The sequence below is a fragment of the Trypanosoma equiperdum genome (assembly GCF_001457755.1).
Source record: "Trypanosoma equiperdum strain OVI genome assembly, contig: ctg_1474, whole genome shotgun sequence".
NCBI lineage: Eukaryota > Euglenozoa > Kinetoplastea > Trypanosomatida > Trypanosomatidae > Trypanosoma > Trypanosoma equiperdum.
The window spans coordinates 91,702-111,572 of NW_027123476.1; the positions used below are offsets into that span (position 1 = coordinate 91,702).

Genomic DNA, 19,871 nt, shown 5'->3' on the forward strand with positions numbered 1-19,871 from the left:
GCTGCTGTTGTTGCTGTTGTTTTTTAGTGTGGAGAGAAATTGTTGGGCATGGTATCGTTTTGTGTCTTTGAGTTATATTCTGCGGTACCCTACCGTAGCATGGAGGGAAGAAACGGTTACGACAGACCGTAGCTAACCGATGGAAACGGTGGGAAGGTTGAGGGTGAGGGAAAGAAAAGGAAGTGGAATGGAATGGAATGATATCAACAGATGGTGTTTTGTACTTAGGTATGACGTGTGGTGACAATTCTTTTAATGTGGATTCCCGCAAAGGCAATGGTTGGCAAAAGATAAGGTAGGGGAATAGCGATGATAGAACTGAGGAAGGGGCGGTGTGTAATTCATCTCACTATTGTGTTAAATGAATTGTGATATTTGGAAAGGAGACGAATAGGGTGGTAACAAAAAAAAAAATGGTTTTATAAGTGAGTGTAAGAGGCTATATTATTATACAGTATTTCTCTGGTTAAATGGTTTATTCCCATTCGTCCTTTATCGGGCTTGCACACGGAATGGGGGAAAAAAGACGTGAGGACTTGCAAGCTCTGCAAAAAAAAAAAAATCAAAGTGTCCTTCTCCCTATCCCTCTCCTTCTGTTTTTTTTTTTTGCCTGGGAACTAGTAAAGAGGGAAAGTGCTGCTTGTACCGGGACAAAACTCTGCTATTGTCTCAGGCGAGGACGCAAGAGCGCAAACAGGACAAAAAAACGACTCACTGGAAATGTTTTTCGTAACGCCGCGTGCATTAGCGACCATCACTGCACCTCAAGTGCTGGCTGTAGTGAGGTCAAAGCTTGGCGGAAGCCGGGCAGCAGCAAATAAAATCATCGTGGATGTGCGTTCAACAGGGGAGGTTGCAGCGACAGGTCTTATTCCAACCGCTGTCAATATTCCACTGAATGCATTGCCAGCTGCGTTAAGTGACGAGGTGGACGAGGAAGAGTTTGTGAAGACTTTCGGACACCCAAAGCCACGTAAGGACGAAGCAGAGTTGATATTTTACTGTGAGAGGGGTGTGCGATCCGCCACCGCCACTGAAATTGCAGAGGGATTAGGTTATCGTTACGTGAAGAACTTTGTTGGGAGTTTTGCCGAATGGCGGGAATGCTACGGTGGGGCACCGTTTGACGACGCGGATGGTTGCAAAGGGTGAGGACCTCGGGTTGAATCCGCCGAGGAACTACGCGGTGGTTTCAGGTGGAGGGTCCGGACTTGTAGCCTTCACGCGTTATGATCCCATAGTTTTACCTGTGAAAATTGGTTCAGCCGGTACGCCATCTCATTAGGCGGGAGCAACTGCTCTCGTGAATTTTGATAACATAAAAACGAGTGGCTCAGCTTTTGTCAACTAGTTGAAGGGGAAGCAGCGGTTGAGCGGGAGCGGCCCATCTTTTCTTATCTCGCTGTACCACTGGTGTGTGCTACTGTTCATATTTTTGTTTGATGTGTTTGTGTTGTACTTCGGTGATTTGCGCGTTTCACTGATTTTGAGTTCCCTTATCCAAAGACGCTCGTGCTTCGTTGAGGATTGATTGGAAAAAAATAAAAAGGAAAACATACATATATAAAGGAAACGACAGGACAGGACAGGATAGGATAGGTGTGAAAAGCCGGAGGCAAACCCCCGTCACAAAGCTAAAAGGTGAAGCAAACTATGGGTCAGAGCACATCTTACGAGGAGCTAGACCGCAAGAGGGCACTTAACAAGTTTCACATGGCAGCTCTTCTGAAGAGTAAGCGAAGTGGTAAGAGCGAAAACACTTTCATTGTTGATGTACGAGACGCCTTTGAAGTAAAAAGATATGGTACTATCCCCTTCTCCGTACATATTCCATCCTCGGAGGTGCGAAGCGCGTTTCGCATGAGTCCCACCGCATTCGAAACAAAGTATAAAATACGTATGCCGCAGGCATCGGACAAAATTGTTTTCTTTGATCAGCGCCACGGCCGAGCGGCAACGGCAGTTGATGTGGTGGAAGCGTTGGGGTACAGAGCAGCAACTTACTTCGCAGATGGGTACAATGAATGGAGTAAATTTACGCAAGGAGAGCAAGAGGAGGACCTCTAAGTGAACATGGTAGAAGTGACCATGGCACAGAAGGAGAAAGGGGAGAAAAATAATAATAATAATAGATTTGCGTTATTTCTTCAATCCTTTATTTGTTTATTTATCTTTGTTCATTGTGAGCTTTCATTGTAGGGATTTCTTCTCTCTCGCTTGTGAAGAGATTTTTTTTTGTTCTTCTTTATTTTTGATTTTGTTATTGTTTGCTACGAAGACAGGTTGAGCCACATCGCCTTTCTTCATTGTTACCAGTGTACTATGAGCTGTGTTGTACACCTCTTTGTACATATGTGTACCCCTTGTCTTGTATTTATTGCTGACCTCCTTGTGGTCATAACTATTCTTTTCCACGCTCTCTTCTTATTGGGCACTCTACGCGTCCACACGCTGGCCTCCCAAATGTTCAACGGTTATTCTCTGAAGAGGTACCCAATCATGCGCAGTTGGGCTGCATTTAGGAGCGTTCGATCCCTCCAGCGTCGTTTCATGGCAACACAGGCACCAACGGAAGGGGAGGTACGCAGCGCTTACGCAACACTCGGCGTCGCCACTTCGTCTACATTTGAAGACATCAGGCGTCGATACGTTGAGCTCGCCAAGAAGCACCACCCCGACGTCAGTGGAGAGGAGGGGACCGGTGCCTCTTCCCGTATGGTGAACATTAACAACGCGTACGCCACACTCCGGCGTCTCCACCAATTAGGTGGGTGCGGTATGCACCAAAAAAATAATTGCGCCTCCGGCGGAGTCAGGGCGAGTAGTGAGCACTCATACTATGCTCCACATGACGAGCCGTATCAACCGTGGCATGAGGAAATTAATCCAACATTTTACGAAATGATGTGGGAAGAAATGCACCGACAAGCCGAGAACGAGGCGTTTGAACAGGCCTCCCCTTCGCGCGACAGTAGCTGGAGGCACCACCACCACCACCAGCAGCGGACCACTGAAGCGGGCAGGGGGCAGAAGAAGGCGAAGCACGGCGAAAAACAGCAGCACGCAAAAGGTGGCCAGACTCGAAAGAAGACAACTACATGGCCCGATGCTGACGTGCAGGCAATGGTGAACATGTACCAAGACGGCAAAAGTTTTGATTTCATTGCCAACGCGCTAGGAAAGCAAACAACTGATGTTGTAGCGGAGTTTAATCGGTGGAGTGAAGACAACAAATCGCTACCCCGTGCGAGACAACGGTTTTATGGTTTCAACTATTACGCAGAGTCTCCTGAGGTTGATTTTATGGGCATAGATGACGATGATGATTTTACGGACAATGATCCTTATGGCTATGGCGGTCCCGGCGACGAGTTCAGTGGTGGCTTCGTGAGCCCGGACAACATTGTCTTCGATGGCGGTGCCATACCATTCCGGGGGGGACATTACATGAACACTAACCGCCAGCGGCGGGGAAATAATAACCATAACGATAAGAAGGGTAGGAGCAGCAGGGAAAGGGGAAATGCAGGCGGAAGGCACGAGTCCAGACGGCGGCAGCGCTAACGCTAACCAACTGGTGTCAGAGGCCTCCTCACAATCTCATGATCGGGTTTGTTCTCAACTAGCTCCTCTCCCTCCCTCTTTTAGCCCCTTCCACTTTTTGTTTCCCTTCCGCCATCGGTGAGGAGGCAGATTGTACGATACAAGACATGAGCTTCTCCCCCTTTCCATGCTAGTACGATTGTAACGATTAAGGTGTTGCTGTTCTCATTATTTTGGACCTCCGTCGTCGCAAAGTTGTTGTTCCTTAGCCCCTTTTCGTCTTGTTTTTCTTTGTGTGTGTGTTCTACTCGACACCTTGGGGTGTTCTCGTCTCCGCATTAGCGTTAGTAACAATAAACACAACGAACGCGCAAAGGTATGATGAAAAATACCGTGCGGCGGTTCGTGAAGGAGATTACCTACTTGGAGGTGTGGGAACATTTCAGACGGTTTGGTGATGCAGCAGGGCCAGACAGTGTGAAATGCCGCCTTTTATGTTCAGACGCTGTCGCTACCCAACTAAACGAACGGATTCGGATGCGGTACCTGTTAGAACAATTTCTCGCGCAGAGCAGCACTACAACTTCTACTGGTGTCGCTGGCGAGCCGCGGCGATGGTGGGAAGGGGATCTGACACGGTGCGTCGACAGCGACCGGCGGGTGCTGGCGGAGACGCTGCTAGAGGATGGCTGGATGTTGATGCAATTAAACAACTGCGTTTCAGATCGGGAGTGGCTTATAACTACGATGACTTTTCAAAGGGAAAAAAGCACCACGTAAACACAGCTACGACACGTCTTCTAAAGCCCTAATTAATCGCCACATGATTCCTCAAATTCCAAAAGGGCGGCCGGTGGGGCTTATCCCCTTCTACAACTTCTACCTCGCCGCAGGTGGGGCCCTATCTATATGGTGGTAGCCACATACGGTGAAGGGCAGTCAGTGTCATAAAGGTTGTGGTTCTCCTGTTTCAGTTATTCGAGGCTCGGTAAACCACACGACTCCACGCGTAGAAATATCTCGGGGGGGGGGCAATGATTCCAGGACTGGCGGTGAAAATGAGACATACTCTACGGTGCCACATGGGTGGCGAGAGATAGGTGAAAATTTGTCGTTGCTGTGCCGCCGGAAATTTGTGTTGTGCGTAGCCCGGAAGCACCGGCAACATGGCACTCACATTTTTTTGTTGGCGGGTTATTCAACCGGATCCTGCCGCACAGCTCAATAATTATCGATTACGGTGAGTGATTATTCGTGGGGCTGTTGACGATGGCAGCCCCACCATGCCTTACGGAGAATTCTTGTTTATTTATTTGTGTCTGTTGCACTGCCTCAATACCAGGCCACCGAAGGCCAATGGTGACAAGAGAAGCAGTGCAGATACCTTGAGGCGGCTTTCTTTCTTGGTTTGTGTGCATGCCAATAGGCAATGATGGTACATTGCACTTTGAAAGAAACACATGGGGGCTCGTTCCCGCTCTATTTTTTTTCTTCTATCACTACTGTTATTTATTCTGCTACTTTCTAAATCCCCAACCCTTTTCTAGTCGTACCGCACTCACCCTCTTTCCCGAATTTTTTCCATCCCCGGTTTACTCCGAACCACCCCGTAACGACCTGAACATATTATCCATACCCCTTTTCCTCACAATCGCCCATAGCAGAAGGAAGGGTTTGTATCGTACCCAGTTATTAATGCAGAGTAGGGTGGTTTCGTCCGCGGTCATGTTTCTTGGCGGTATCGCCGGCGCCGTAAAGTCTCTGCCGGCGTTTGTCACGTCGAGCTTCGGTGCCATTGTCGACCCGGAAGATGGTAGAGGAAGTGCGGCATTTGCTGAGATTACAGCGTTAACAGCCTTGCATCACATGCAGCGGCTGATGATGGCGGACGAAATGGGACGCTCGATATTAAAAGAGAGACCGCAGGTAACGGACGAGACATTGGAGTTTGCTAAGACACAACCAGAGGGAACATTTGGGTACCGGTACGCAGCATTTATGAAACGAAACAATTTTCTACCGAGTGGAAGGGCACCCATCCTGCACGTTAGCGACCCAACGCTCGCATACGTTATGCTTCGGTATCGGCAGATTCACGACTTTGTTCATGCATATGTAGGCTTAGGGCGGACAATCGAAGAGGAGTTGGCAGTGAAACTCTTCGAGTGGCAGCACACGGGCCTTCCGGTTGGACTTATGGCGGTATTGGGTGGTATGCCATGGCTCAGGATGGATCAGATCCTTAACATGGGCATGTATAATGAGTGGGCACGTGCCAATGCTCCCCGTCAGTTACACGGAAAGCGCTTTGTTTCATGTATACTTAACGTGCCGTGGGAATGGTACTTGGATAAACCGTATGAGCAGCTTGTGGATGACGTAGGTATCGTGCCACTAGATGCATTTCTAAAGGAAAGCAAAAGTGGCGGATTACACGATTCATGAAACTTTTGGACACGCGGGTGAAATCTCCTTGATACAGTTCTTTTCCAAGTGAGTGGTAGGGAAATTGGAGTATCTGCAAAAAGTTGGAAAGCATTAGGGGATCTCTCAGAGAGCTAATGGAAAGTGAAGGGGAAACAAAGGCGGCTGAGCAGTCGTCGGTTGTATCCGCTTTGTCTGTTTCCTCCGATACGCGCCCAACTGTGTATTTGATAAAAGAGTTTTCAGTTGCGCGGTTTATGGGGGCTAGCATTGTAGCCATCAGCATAGTTTTGTTTCCACACCTGTGGGAAGTGGGTGATTCGCTTTCCCACCTCCTCGCCTGCGTAGCTTGTGTGGCTGACTACATTGCTTTGTGCCAGTTTTCATCTATGTGTACTTTTATCCGCTCCACCTTTACTTCTCTCACCTCGTACCAAAGGCTTTAGGGGAAACGCGACTACGGTCATGAGTGAAGGGCGCTTGGAGTCGCTGGCCAAGCTGTCGAAGATCCTTCAGGAGAAGGGTGAGGTGCCGAGTGGCCTGTGGGCGGAAGCCGGCTTGAAAGTCGGCTCGCGGCAGAAGGACGTCGAGGCCGCAATCAAAGCAGAAAAGAAGTCCAAGTCAGCCGCCATCAAAAGAACCGAAGAAGAGTTAGAGAGAGCGGCGCAGGCGGAAGAGGCGCGTAAATTGGGTGTAAAGGTGGAAGAGCTTCAAGACAAGATGAGTGCCATGGAAAAGGAATTTGACATCAATAACAAGAAGGCCCGGGAAGAGGAGCGCAGAGCGGGTCGTTCCAAAAAGGAGAAGCAGCGCGAAGCCGACTACGGAGGGTATGACATGGACACCGAGCACGTTTAACATCTTGCAGACGAAAGAACATTGAGGGGGGAGATGGCGTTTGGTTGGTGACTCTTTGGAACATCGACTTCCTCCGTTGTTGGTGCCGGCTTTTGTTTACTTTGTTCGGCGTGAGAGGAAAATAAGTCGCACTGCTGTATCCTTTCTTATGTCCAAGTTCCTCTGTTGCCGTGGGTAAGTTCCGTGCGTTGTTTTGGTTTGTGCTTGAGCCCAAACCCGCCTTTGTTTCCTTAAGCAGAGGAAGTTAATAATAAATAACTCCGCCCCTCTGGTGCTTGCCCATATGTTTTTTTTTCTTTTTTCATGGAAGCACCGCTCAACTTACACATAACTAGCTCCTGCAGGTCCATACGCTCGTATGTGTACCTCGACATTTTATGTCTCCGCGCACGGCTCTGTGGAGAGGAAGGAAGTACGGTTAGGGACTGTTTCTGGCTAATCAAGAAGTTGGTGAAAGGGTGTGCTCCGCATTAACAGTTCAGAGCCGGGTCCCACGCAAAAATTCCCCACGTGTTCACAGCTGAATGTCAGCCCCCCTTCCCTACAAACACTTCTGTGATTAGCGTGGCACGTTGGGGTCCACGGCAACTGGGACACGCGAATGGGCAGGGCATACGTTAAGGTAAAACAAGTATGGTAAACGTGGCTGAAGTAGGTCGAGAGTAGTAATCATGCGCGCTGTAGCAGGCGGCACCCAATCCTTCTTCGTCGCTGCTCGTGCACTCTTCTTTCACTTCTTTTTTTCGTTTCCAGTTTTCGCCGAATTACTTGGGGGTGAGCCGTTTTACCAGCATAGCGAAGGCACTGCCGGGAGTCCAGCATCGCTGAGCCGTCGTGTGAAGATGCGATGTTGTCGGACAATGCACGGACTTGGTGAATGGTCTAACGGACTCTCCATTTTGAGCGATGCTCTGACGCAAGTAATTGAATCGCGGGGGACGGGGAAGGACAATGTTCTGAGAGCACCACTCCGTTGTGTTGTGGCCAGCCGCTCCATTTGTAGGGGCGAGCAGCTTTGCGTTGTACCAGAGTCGCACATACTACATGGCGAAATTGCTGACAGCGTTCTCCAGCACGCTACCGCGGGTGGAAATTTTACAAGCTACGCTGAGCTAAGGCGCCGCCTGGCGACTGTGAGTGGGATGCCACACCTTTTATCAACACGTGATTCGTTACTGATCACACTTGCGCTCTACACCCTCAGGCATGGCGGAGTAAACCACCCACTGACTAAGTGGGTTTCCAGCCTCCCACCACGCGTACCACCGATGGGATTGCTCTTACAGTTACAAGAGAAAAGGGCGTCTGCCTTTACGCCACTCCAGCGTCGCTTGCGGGCTGGCACCCGCACGGCACTCATTTCATCGCCGCTGGAGCATGCCGACACGGACGTGGCGACTGTCGAGTTAATGCTGCAGGCCGCTGAGTCTTGCGGAATTGATGCCGTCAGCAAACCGCAGGTAGAGGTAGTAGCAACGGAACCGCTGATCGCGGCGTTCTGCCGTGGTAAGAGGCACCCACTAACTCAGCGACAACATGAGGCAAACCTCGCAAAGAGTCGGGGCTCCTTATCAGCGGCGCAACAGCAGCTGGTGCAGCTAGAGACGTCAGTCTACTCTGATATTCTTACACCGCTGCAAAGGTGTATGTTTGCTGACAACTTGTTGCCAACCCCGCCAACCTCCACCACTAACCAGCCCGGTGACGACGATGCTGGTGGGGACCCCAAAACTATCGAACAGCTTCGTTGGTCGCACTTTATGATGAGGTCCCGTGCTGTGAATTTGCACTTTATCCCCCACCGGCAGCAACAGCGCGCCCAACCACCCAAAGTAGCAGTGGTTCCCTTTCTCGACATGCTGAACCACTCCGTCCGCAGTCACAACGTGACATACCGCTACCGCTCTGGCATTGGTGTTGTTGTGGTAGCTTCGCGGCTGATCAAAAAGGGGGAAGAGCTCACGCTTAACTACGGGGATTTCAGACAACGTGGTTGTCTGTTCCACGAGCCGTCATGCTGTGCAGGTGCGGATGTAATAGACGGTTCAGCAGCTATGCGTCTCATTGAGTCTCGCCAGATGCATGAGTGGGACAATGCAGCAGATAGTAGTCTCGACGTGGATCACCCAGAAGACGCACCGTTTGGTCAGGGCCCGGAGCGACAGCAGCAGCGCGATGGTAAGAGTAACCTCGGAGATCAAAGCGACTACGGGGAGGAGGCACGGATGGAAGCGACGTGGCTTTGGCGGTTTGGTTTCCCACGCACTGAAGATGAGAAGGCGTACGTGGCATCGCATCTATGGAGTAAGGGGCTGAGGCGTCGAGTTGCGCAGCTCACTGATGTCCGGCGCCGCGGACGCCCCGGTGAATTTGTTATAGGTGTACCCGAGGGCCTCCAGCACTTGCGAGAGCAACGGGAGCGGCTTGAGCGTGAGCGATTTGGCGGGGTAAAGGTTTTTCCACCCCAAAACGCGTAAAGTTGTGAAGGACCGCCATATCACTGTATATTATTATTTTATAATAGTTGGAAGTGAGAACACTCCAGGTGGTGGCAGGGACTTCTTGGGAAACCAGAAGACGTGCGTACACAATGGTGGGTACACGCCGCCTGTTTTTGTAGCTTACGTGTAAACGAGGAGTACCACCGTCGGGTGCATATTCACGGAGCCACAAATCTGCAACGCCTCGGAGCATGTGGTTATTACCTCACATTCCACGTTTGTGTACTGCTCTTCTTCTCTGCCTCATTTCTCTGTTGCTTTTGTGTAAAGGAGGAAAAGGGAAGGAGGACTGTGACCGAGTAGTAGCGGTGTTATGACCCACCAAACCCATGCGCAGGGTGCAAATTCGCCTGATAATGCGGCAGACTTTTGCGGGGCCGACGATATCACGTCACCCGCTAGTAGTAATCATCATGGTGCAGAGCACGCAAAAAGAACCCCAGTTAACAGGGAATATAACCGAGCGGCGCGGTACCGTGATTGCTCACCCAACTACAACTTTGAATGGGGTAGTATGACGGAAGAGATGACAATGGTTGGAGGCACTGAGTTCACCGAACGGAGGGGTGAAATTGTGGTGCAAGACGACGAAGAAAGTATTGCCTTCCGTTTCACCAACACCCGGAAGGATGTTCTGAAGTTTCGTGCGTGCATCTCGTATAAAACGCACCGCTCGACAAAGAACGCCGTTCTACCTAGTCAAGTTGGTCCCTTCAATGACGAAATACTGTCCGTCATATTTCTTTATGTTAGCTTAGATATGCGTGAAATACTGAACGCAGGTCAAGTGTGTCGATATTGGCGCTTCTTTGCAAATTTGGCACCACATTGGACGTATTACAACCGGCTCGATTTGGGGCGACGCTTAATGCAGCTCCCCCGTTACCTCCAAAAGATGGTGGGAAGGCCCAGAATAGTGACGAGAGATGAGTACTTCAGGGAACGGCAAAAGGCTGCCGAATTTGACGAACGCGCGACTGAGAAAAGTTCTACACAACACGTACGTTGGTGTATTGCCATTGCTCTTCTCAGTGCGGCGGCCTGTGCTGGTAATTTTTTCTTTTCATATTATGTTGGGGTGAGGTTTGCTGAACGTTATAGTGATGCCGTCCTTGGGAGCATAGCATTTCTTATTCTGCTGGGGTTGGTGATAGTGCAAGTTGTGTTCATTATCATTCCTCTGGGCACTGGTTCCACACCGGGGGAAAAACAAAACAGCATGAGGCTGTTGGCGTGGGCTGCATTCCTCTTACTCACAGGAAGTGTGTTGGGAACCATCACCACACTGACCACGACGCGTGTGGAAAGTACCAGACAATTGCTCGGGGCTCCCGTGGTGGAGCTGGTACCGGGAAAAGGTTGTGAATTAGTGGATTTGAGTCGTGAGCCCGCATTTGCCATATTACCTGCTCCCTTGTCTGATGTACGGTGGAGGCCAATAACAACGGACAAGGAAGAAAAGACTTTCTTGCCTCACTGCGCGTCCCCGGGAGCCGGAGAGAAGGAGGTGTGTTTCGTGCTGTTGTACTTCGACGAATTATACAACTCAAGTGTATTCTCCAACCACACCCAACTCGTTATCTCCAAGCACATCGGAACGAGATATGCGCTTAGCTTCGATCCATTCGACGCTAATAGCAGCAGTAGGTGGTGTGAGACGGGGAAGAGACCACAAACAATCGCCGTGACGATGCCTGTCTACGTTCGTTTGGTGGAGGAGCGTAACAGGAATTATTTTGATGATTCATACCTGGACCCTCTACGACGCCCAGGGAGGATATCCTCTATAAGTTATCAATGCAGCGTTAAGTACCCTCGGATAGTGACGGAAGACCCTCCGGGTGCCTCAGAGATTTGGTACAAAAGTCAGGTGCCGTGGCGTCAGCATCATATCCCTCTTGTCACGGACGTTGAGAATACGCCACTGCGTTACCTGGAGGAGCACAATCACTTTTTACACTACTCTTACGCATGTTACATCGCTGCGGCCCTGTTGTGGTTGTTTTTGTTTGTACTCCAATGCTTCCTGCGGAATCACGCGCTCAAGGTGCTTGGACTGGCCACGACGTGTACCCTGTTAGTAATGAACCCAGTGGCCCTACTGGTGTCCGGCGTGCTTTGCATTACGCTGTCTGATAATTATTTTATTTGCAACGAAACAACGGGCGGGGCGATGATCGGCACAGGGATTTCCTTAACAGCCTTTGCACTCGCTGCGTACGTTTGTTTTTGGTGATGGCAGGCAGTACGGGAAAGTATGAGGTTTCGTGATCAAGTGGATGAAGGAGGAGCGGCAGCACACTATGAGGTTCAAAGTGAGTAATGCGAACTTTGACAATCTTTGTGTACGTGCCTGGATGCTAGCGTGGTGATATGAAAACAATATTTAAATAGCTGCCGTCTCGTGGGGTGAAAGTGTGTTTTCTACTGATTTTTTTTGTCGGTGGTGCCCTCTCGGCGACGGGCTCAATTGTGCCCCCTGTGACGTTGTTACTGTCCTTTAATTTCTTCGTCCCATCTCCCATTCTCGACCATTTGGTCCGGTGGGAGCTTTTATACTTTGTTGTTCAGGTGGACAAGTGCCGTGGCTCCTTTGTGGCATGGGTTTGTTCTTCCCTTTAACCCTTAATGTCTATACACTCCTTTTATCGTAAAGGAGGAAAGCTGATAAACGATCTTCCGTGCAAGTGAGAAGTGGAAGCAATCGAGGCAGTAAATATGCAAACTGTTATGACAGTCGGAGACCTCGGCCCGCCTCCTGGGCCCGCGTCGCCTTGGAACGCTAGCTACAGAAACAGGAGGGAGGGTGTAAAAAGAATTTGCACGGAAAGAAAAAAATGGTGTTGTACATGAGAAAATAAAGCAGAGAGAGGTGTTCCCGTGTAGTTGAAGGGAAGTTCGTTAGGTGAATGGTGCATCGCAGCGAAATAAGTGGGGCTGCTCCCATCTTCCGTTAACTGTTTTTCGAGCGTAAAAAGTTGTTGTTTTTGTTTTGTGCGCCGCCGTGTTTGTATACTTCAGCTCTCATTCTTCTGTGTCTTTTTATGTTTTTACCCTTCCCCGGTGTTGTTGCCGCACCTTTGCCCTCGGTATTAAAGTGCTCGGGTTTTTAATGGAACCGGCATCCTACCTTTTTTTTCGTAACTCGTATGACTTGGCTGTTAGTAGTGGAGGTACAGTGTCACGTATACAGATATGCAGGTACAAACGTTGTTCCTTTTGTTACTTATAACTCCCCATGTCTACTATCAGAAAAAGTGGTTTATTATTGAGATAGGTTGTCGGATTTACCCCTCGAATCATCTTCTCCAGGGAACTGTGAATATACCCACACTTTTTTCTCTTGCATTTTTGTTTGACTACCTCCTTCGAAAAAATCAAATAAAGTTATAGTACTGTAAATGTTTTCGAGGACTGAAGTTGATGCCCTCTTCAACGAAGCACTTCGGGTGTCTCAGCGCTCTCTATTGTTGTTAAACGAGCGGTCGCGGGGCCCACCACCGCCACAACAACAGCACCTCCAGTCGTCATCGACGGTGGGTTCTTCCGGTTTTGCAACCACCGTGCAGGAGCTGCGTAACCTTGCTGATTTCTCTGCCTTCGTTGATGCAGCTGGAGATGTTTGCCAGCGTATTCAGAAGGAGTCGAGGCAGCCATCGAGCACCATGCAGCGAAGGCGACAGAACGGAGCAACATATCCGCTCCTCAGTCGCGTTGTTGAAGGTTTGGTGGGAGTCCGTAGGGTGTGGAACGGGGGAGTGGAGGAGTTGTGGTCGAGTGGCGCAGCGCTCACTCTTTTGTTACTTCGTGCAGCCCTTTTTGCTGATTGGGTTCATGGGATGGCTAAAGCGGAGGAAATCCGCACAACTCTATGTGGCGTAACCGAGAACGCATCAGCGTTTCCCCTGCGGGAACAACTGCGCCGGGAAGTAGATCCATTGCTCCTGCTGCTGCGTAAGGTGAGGGAAGGGATGCCTGAGGAGTTTGTTGACCAATTTGACGCGGAGGTGATCCGAGTGATGTGTAGGTTGCCAATGTCGGTAAATGCTGGGAGGGAGCATGCTATTGCGCCGCTCTACTCGTTGCTGCTGTTTCCAGGACTTATTCCATACGTAGCGCTTAATGCGGCCCATCCGCTTGCGGCAATGAATGTCGTTGCTCCAATAGAAAGTATCGCCACGGGACTGCTACAGGTTTATTTAAGGGAAAGCGCTGTAGAATTCAGTCGTGCATGTAGCACACTTGTACGACACGCCGTGCTCGTCGGGGCGTGTGTGGAGCAAGGTGCGACGTTAGTGGGAGAAATCCAGAAGGGTGTATGCTTCATGAAGCAACTATTTGATGCACTGCTTGTCTCCGTTGAGCGTGCCTTTTCCGCTGCTGCAGCACCGCGCGCAGGCATGACTGAGGTGTTCTGCAGCGCCTTTGCGGGACCGTTTCGGGCACTTGTGCAGATGTGGGTGAGCACTGGAAGAGATGCATCCCCTGTGGTACCGGCAAATGAGCTCCGCACGCTTTCGCATGTGTGGTGCACCGCCAGCTACCGTGCCTTGATTGTGGTTGAGTCTCTTGGCCACGCTGAGCTTGGTGTTTTAAGCGGCTGCGGTAGTGCCACCTCACAGCAGAAGCGATATAATGCCATGCTGCAACAGTCAAGGGGGAAAATCACAACTGCCATTCTCTCTGCTGTAACGGAAGACAGATTACTACTTTTCGAGGAGACAGCCGCACGGTCAGGTCATGGGCACAAAGTGTTTCGTATTTGCGACGCGGGGGTGGCCCCCGCCTCTGGTAGCGGGAATCCATGCGTTTTTGTGTACATTGACAACGGCACTGTTTACATGAAGGTCGGGAGGGAGCGCACGTTCCGTCGGGCAAACAGCGTGGAGGAGGTGTTTAGTATCTTCACACAGTAGGCAACGAACCCCCACTATCAACAGACGCTTCCCTTTTCTTTACATTCCCGTATTATTATTGTTATTTTTTACCAATTCTTCTGTACGACATCGCGTCGGTGTAGCCTGTTCATCGGTTTTTTCCACAGCATATTGGACTGTGCACGCTCGGTTGCTCTTCCTTTGTTGTTTACTCTGATGTTCCCCTTTAACATAAAGGAGGCTCTCCTTCCTCATTGCATAGTGGTTGGGTGGCGACGGGGAGACGGGGGCAAAAAGAGGGTGAAGGAGAAATAAAACCGAGTGTTCTTTCATTCCACCTTTGGATGAGTGAAGAAGATGGTGAAGGTCTGGAAGGAGAGGCCTCGGTGCAGAAATCGACGGGATTCTCATTGTCAACACTTAAGGACCCTTTTGTGCATGAACTCATAGCCGAGAATGAGGCTATGCTTGCTGAAATTACTTTCCTCCGAGAAAAGCGTCATGGTGCCGAACGCTTGCAGAAGCAGTGCGTACAGGCGGCGGAGGAGGCCGTGCGTCAACAGTTGGTAGCGGAAGAAGCAAATGAACGAGAACGAAGGCAAGGCAACTTCTTCAAGGTCGCGTTACGGGGACTCCACGATGATGTCGCTGCGCTTCGGGAGGAAAATACTGCTCTGCAGAACATTATGTTAACCGTGCAGGCGGAGCTTGGGGCAAGTGAGGAAACACGAATAAGTACTGTTTTGCTTTCCCCGCGGATGACAGCTACTGGGAAGGAAGTGACTTCGATGCGTTCAAGTGTAGTTCCCGATGTTGAGAGTAAGTTGTTGGCCCGCTACAGCACTTTTTTGGGTAACAGGAGTAGTGGTGAGCGCCCCACCTCACCAACTCGCACCGCTAATCCCCAGGGACGCAAGCGACCCCGGCCAAGTGGTGGAGACTGGATGTTTACTCCCTTGGATGGCAGTGGCGCGGATCGTGGGCAAAATGGCGAAGCGCACTCTACATAGAGCAGGGGTTTCCCAGCACAACCTCTGCGTATTTAAAACAGTTTTTTTTCTTTGTGGCACAATTGTTGCGCTGTGTGATGTGTGGTGTGCGTGTGGTGCCAAAATCGCGGTTTGGCTGCTATAACACAAGGTTGTCAGTGTCTGTTTGGGGCGTAAATGTGGTCTCGTGTGTATTAGTATTTTGTGGTCGGACATCAGTTGCAACGCCGCCGTGCCCTCTCTGTTGTTGTGTTGGTTTTGCAGTATTGCCCAGGATGCCCACGCAATCACAACTGAAAACCTTCGAGGGCGCACCCTACTGCCAACATGTTGCCGTTATTTCCGCAATTTTACCTCTTTTGTAACTTTAGATATCCCCCATTATCGTTGCAAGCAACAGCAAGAGTGTATTTTGTTGGTCGCGAGTAGCGTTGGAAGCGCTCAGCGACAACGCCGAAACTGAAAGAAGCCGTGAGAAAGCTAGCGGTGCAGTCGGTTGCCATAAGAGACCAGAAGGTGCAAAATTAACACATATATATATATATATATATACTGGGTTTTAAAGTGCAAGTGGAAGAGCACCAATGGGCTCTGGGTTTGTTACTAGGCTTGTTTCGCTGCGGAGGCGCAAACGGCTGTTATTTCATGTGGTGGTCGTTGCCTTTGCGCTGTACATACTAAGTATTTTATTTATGCTGTATGCCGACGTGTCAACATCGAAGAACTCCGCGAGTAGCGCAGCTACCCCGCCTTCCACGCCCGGATCTGTCGCTCCTTCAAGGGAATGGAAACCTGATGAATTAGGGCCTAAAATAACGGAGTATTCGACGAGGGTTGTGGGGCCGCAAGAAAGGGACTACATCCTTGAAGTGCAGAAGGCTGCATTAGCTGAAGCAGGTCGAAGCGGACTGCGTGCTGTAACGAGCAGAACGCTTGTGGATGTGGGTGTGTCCGAAAAACAGCTGGTGAGTGGGTTCCTCACGCGTGTGTATAACAGCGATTCTGCGAAGAGTGGTCCACAAGTAGAAGGGCCATTGCAACTTATGCCTTACTATAAACAAGATTCCAGACGCAAGGATGCCCATATTGCCTACTACGATGGAATTATCGATTTGGACCAAAACGCCTTCGCGGAGGCGGTAGAGAACCACCTCTTTAGCGAAATGCTGTTGCTTGTATTTAGTGATTGGGATGAGGCTACGGATAAATACATCGCACTTTTGCAACGACTATCGGAAGCAATGAACCCCTACAAGGAAGCCCCACAAGGGAGCTGGCACGTTCTTCTTAACAGCATATTATCAAAGGTATCCGAAAACCAAGCACCAAATGTTGTAACTGCACGCGTCAACGCCTTCGCCACCTTGTCTACCGGTGGTGGGACAGGAAGGGAGGGGCGTAATCATCTATTTTTATGGCCAACAGCGAAATCAGAGGGGCCCGTGCAGGTCATAGCTGCTATCAGAAAGGCAGATTTCGGGGAATATCACTTTTTCGGCAGCGAGACACTGAAAATGACGCTCCACTCTCCCAGCCTTTTCTTCTGTTCAGGTGGAAAAAAAAACGTGCACAGGTACGATGGACCCTTAACAGAGAAGGGCTTGATCAACTTCGTTCATGCACATACATCATCACATTTGCAACTGACGAAGAAAGAGGAAATAGACGCTGTACTGGGGAAGTATGACCGATTCCTCCTCATTCTGTGCAAGGGTTCAGGCTACAATGAGGGGAGTGGTACCTCTCCGATGCGCGAGATTCTCCTCGAAAATGACGACATCCACTTCAAGCTTCGGACAAAGATCCCCACCTTCTTCGTACAAGAGGAAATGATGGAGGAGGCGCACTCGATCAACTGGAAAGCACTGAATATCATCGAGACAAAGGAACTGAAGCTGGAGAGCTTAAAGTTCTTGGTTGACGACCCCCAAGCCGGTGTGACGGCCGACTTCATAACTCAACTTCATGCATTTCCGCTTTCGGACGACACAAGGCTCCTGCTTTTGGATAGAATGGTGCCCAAGGGTGAAAGTAAGGCTTCTCCACTTGATCACTTTACGGGAGTTGCCCTGCGTTTTCCCGCACCGAGTGGGAAGACAAACTTCTCGGCATGGGTTAACACCGTCGGGACGCGTCTCGTGGATTACGCAGAGGATATGATGTCGGAAAAGGCATATTTGGTGCCCGTGAGTGGCTTAAACATGCAGCATGTGTACGAGCGACATTTCCGCACGTCGTACCTCGCTCTAAAGAGACGGTTACGGCAACGTCAAGGGCTGACGAGTGCCCACGGAGCATCAAAGGAATCATTGGAGGACCGGGGAAATAATCGATTCTTAGTACTGGTCGTATTGCCACCCACAGGTTCCGAGAGGGCCACCGGGTGTGAGCGGGCGGCCCGGCGAGCAGCAGGTACGGCTCGCCGTGACACGAATGTCCAGTTCGCTTCAGCGGCTTTTGAGGAGGCGGAAGAATTGTCTAAAGAGCTACGCACGGTCATCTGGCGTGACTTCGATGAAAAGATGTCGGTGACTAACTGTGAAGTGTACGTTTTTAATTCTGATGGTGATGTGCGAGGGGTGGACATGGGCTATGGTGAACTGCAAGGACCCAAGGGAGGGTGGGGACAACTTTTCCAGAGTGATGTAGGAGGGTCTGTTGGATCACCAAAGCACTGTATGCCAGCCCCTCGTGCCCCCTCCCCGTCGGTAATGTACAAGGCACTGAGAGGATTGCGCGATAGCATAAGCAAGGAAACAAACGCTGATGCGCGCGTGACCTACCGAAGCATCTTGGTTAGTGCTGTGAAAGGTGTTGCACCATCGTATTTGTGGATCCCTGAGGGGGAAAGCGTGCCGCTGATAGCTTACAACCAGAAAGTGGAAGACAACCGTTGTGAGGCAGCAAAAGAGGAGAGTGTATTCCTTCTTCTTATTCACGATAGTTCGTGTGCTGCAACTGCGAATCATTACAAGGCACTTCGCCTTCTGGGCAATTGTCAGAAGAAGGGTGTTCTTCCCTCATCGGTCAAGCTACTGGAGTACGACATCTCCGATCACTACACCACATTATTCACGGTAGAGAAACTTATACAACCAATTGCTGCACAAGTCGATGTTGCCAAACGGACAGCGCTCTATGAGCGGCTGCAGCCACTTCTACAACACACGGCATCACTGCATCCTCCACAATTAGTTGTTGTCAACCAAACCCATATCCTAAGCACGCTGAATACAGCAACGTACTACATCCAGCATTCGGTAAGTGGGCACAAACCTTTAAAAAATGGGTTTGTTCGCACTGTAGCCAACATGTTGAACCTCGTGGACTCTGGTATACACGCAGACAGAATTGCATCTTGCATGCTGCAGAGTTTGGAAGATGATCGTGCTGCACGGAAAAAGTACCGTCATACCGGCAAACCTGAACAATAGAAACGATGGCGTGCGCCCATACACGCATAAGGCGTTTGGTGGAAATGGAAGTGAAGGAGTAAAATTGACAGTGGTGGTGAAAACGAAAACAAAACGAAAAGTAAAAGGTGAGTTAGGCAACCTGAAAAGCTAGCTGCGGGCTAACCTGTGATCCCCCTTTTGGAAGTGTAGAACGAGGGATAGGGAAAAGAGAGACTCTGTCCGCCGGTAAAACTAAGTTATTACTTTGCTGGTTGTTCCTATTCTCTCTTTTCTTCCACGGGTGTTATGCTGCGTTTTGCTTGCTTATTTGTTCGTCTGTATATGTGCAGTAGCACTTCCTCTGTTAAGATTATTATTCCCTATGTTATTTCACTTCACCGTCAACAATTTTGTCTTGCGTATCGGCGGTATGGAGCCCCCGCTTTGAAGCTTGTGTGATGGTTCAACGTTGCGCTTTCGTCTCTCCGTGTGTATCCTTCCAAATGTGGTTCAGATGTATGGAAAACGAGTTCTTGATATAAGTGCAGCTTTATCTTATGCTCACACACCTGTGAAAGCTAGTTACACTCGTGGCCGCGGAGGATGTGGGGAAGGACGGAGATAATGAAATAAGACCGCGCAATGGAGTAGGAAAGAGAATCGTGTAATATAAGAAACTTGCGATGCACATGCTTCTCTTTACTGCACGCGTGGAATACGTAAATGTGGAAGGTGCAAATGCCGCAAAAGAAAAAAAAAGGAAAAAGTAGAGATGGTGAGGGTGAATGTGAGTGCGCTTGCACAGGGGTTTGTAACTGAAAGAAGATGGTACCGGAATGAGCGGAGTGCCCACTTACACCGGTTAACTATTTTGTTCGTTTTCTTGTTTTTTTTTAAAAAAATTGCCACAACCTTCCATGTTGCTGCCTGCTCAGCGCGTCCTTCACGAGCGATCAAGCGAGCAATGGGAGAAGTATTAGGAAGGCGAGGAGGGAAATGATGGAACTAGGGGGGAGGGAAAGGGTGGCTTGTGCTGCACTTCCCGCTACACAAAAAAAAAACGATGATGGCTTCTTCACATCGGGTAATAGCATGAATGGTTCTCCCACAACTCGGTCCCTATTGTGGGACCTAACAGCGAGTGACAAGAGAGAAAAATACGACGTTAATGGCGGGGTGGCTGCCAAGTAGGTGGTGTTGACCACACTACCTCTGCATTCTGGTAATGTTGTGTTGTTCTCCCAGGTAGGAACAACATCTGTACTCGCCTTGTGCTGCACCGTA

General features: G+C 49.9%; 11 protein-coding genes across 11 annotated transcripts; all 11 read left to right on the top strand.

Moving 5' to 3' along the window:
- Positions 1–720: 720 nt before the first annotated feature.
- On the top strand, positions 721–1,152 carry TEOVI_000716000 (rhodanese-like domain containing protein, putative; the record flags this gene model as incomplete). The annotated part of the gene is made up of 1 exon (XM_067221632.1): positions 721–1,152. The coding sequence occupies one exon, from the start codon at positions 721–723 to the stop codon at positions 1,150–1,152; it is 432 nt and encodes a 143-aa protein (XP_067077733.1).
- Positions 1,153–1,653: 501 nt separating this feature from the next.
- TEOVI_000716100 (rhodanese-like domain containing protein, putative) lies at positions 1,654–2,067 on the top strand (the record flags this gene model as incomplete). The annotated part of the gene is made up of 1 exon (XM_067221633.1): positions 1,654–2,067. One exon carries the CDS (start codon positions 1,654–1,656, stop codon positions 2,065–2,067), a length of 414 nt encoding a protein of 137 aa, XP_067077734.1.
- Positions 2,068–2,499: 432 nt separating this feature from the next.
- TEOVI_000716200 (DnaJ domain containing protein, putative) lies at positions 2,500–3,564 on the top strand (the record flags this gene model as incomplete). The annotated part of the gene is made up of 1 exon (XM_067221634.1): positions 2,500–3,564. The coding sequence occupies one exon, from the start codon at positions 2,500–2,502 to the stop codon at positions 3,562–3,564; it is 1,065 nt and encodes a 354-aa protein (XP_067077735.1).
- Positions 3,565–3,921: 357 nt separating this feature from the next.
- On the top strand, positions 3,922–4,323 carry TEOVI_000716300 (uncharacterized protein; the record flags this gene model as incomplete). The annotated part of the gene is made up of 1 exon (XM_067221635.1): positions 3,922–4,323. The coding sequence occupies one exon, from the start codon at positions 3,922–3,924 to the stop codon at positions 4,321–4,323; it is 402 nt and encodes a 133-aa protein (XP_067077736.1).
- Positions 4,324–5,238: 915 nt separating this feature from the next.
- TEOVI_000716400 (ubiquinone biosynthesis protein-like protein) lies at positions 5,239–5,988 on the top strand (the record flags this gene model as incomplete). Its single annotated transcript, XM_067221636.1, has 1 exon — positions 5,239–5,988. The coding sequence occupies one exon, from the start codon at positions 5,239–5,241 to the stop codon at positions 5,986–5,988; it is 750 nt and encodes a 249-aa protein (XP_067077737.1).
- A 444-nt stretch (positions 5,989–6,432) lies between these two features.
- Positions 6,433–6,825, top strand: TEOVI_000716500 (uncharacterized protein; the record flags this gene model as incomplete). The annotated part of the gene is made up of 1 exon (XM_067221637.1): positions 6,433–6,825. One exon carries the CDS (start codon positions 6,433–6,435, stop codon positions 6,823–6,825), a length of 393 nt encoding a protein of 130 aa, XP_067077738.1.
- A 671-nt stretch (positions 6,826–7,496) lies between these two features.
- TEOVI_000716600 (SET domain containing protein, putative) lies at positions 7,497–9,302 on the top strand (the record flags this gene model as incomplete). Its single annotated transcript, XM_067221638.1, has 1 exon — positions 7,497–9,302. The coding sequence occupies one exon, from the start codon at positions 7,497–7,499 to the stop codon at positions 9,300–9,302; it is 1,806 nt and encodes a 601-aa protein (XP_067077739.1).
- Positions 9,303–9,639: 337 nt separating this feature from the next.
- Positions 9,640–11,562, top strand: TEOVI_000716700 (F-box-like, putative; the record flags this gene model as incomplete). The annotated part of the gene is made up of 1 exon (XM_067221639.1): positions 9,640–11,562. The coding sequence occupies one exon, from the start codon at positions 9,640–9,642 to the stop codon at positions 11,560–11,562; it is 1,923 nt and encodes a 640-aa protein (XP_067077740.1).
- A 1,165-nt stretch (positions 11,563–12,727) lies between these two features.
- On the top strand, positions 12,728–14,242 carry TEOVI_000716800 (uncharacterized protein; the record flags this gene model as incomplete). Its single annotated transcript, XM_067221640.1, has 1 exon — positions 12,728–14,242. One exon carries the CDS (start codon positions 12,728–12,730, stop codon positions 14,240–14,242), a length of 1,515 nt encoding a protein of 504 aa, XP_067077741.1.
- Positions 14,243–14,547: 305 nt separating this feature from the next.
- On the top strand, positions 14,548–15,213 carry TEOVI_000716900 (uncharacterized protein; the record flags this gene model as incomplete). Its single annotated transcript, XM_067221641.1, has 1 exon — positions 14,548–15,213. The coding sequence occupies one exon, from the start codon at positions 14,548–14,550 to the stop codon at positions 15,211–15,213; it is 666 nt and encodes a 221-aa protein (XP_067077742.1).
- A 563-nt stretch (positions 15,214–15,776) lies between these two features.
- On the top strand, positions 15,777–18,626 carry TEOVI_000717000 (uncharacterized protein; the record flags this gene model as incomplete). The annotated part of the gene is made up of 1 exon (XM_067221642.1): positions 15,777–18,626. The coding sequence occupies one exon, from the start codon at positions 15,777–15,779 to the stop codon at positions 18,624–18,626; it is 2,850 nt and encodes a 949-aa protein (XP_067077743.1).
- Between the last annotated feature and the right edge of the window lie 1,245 nt (positions 18,627–19,871).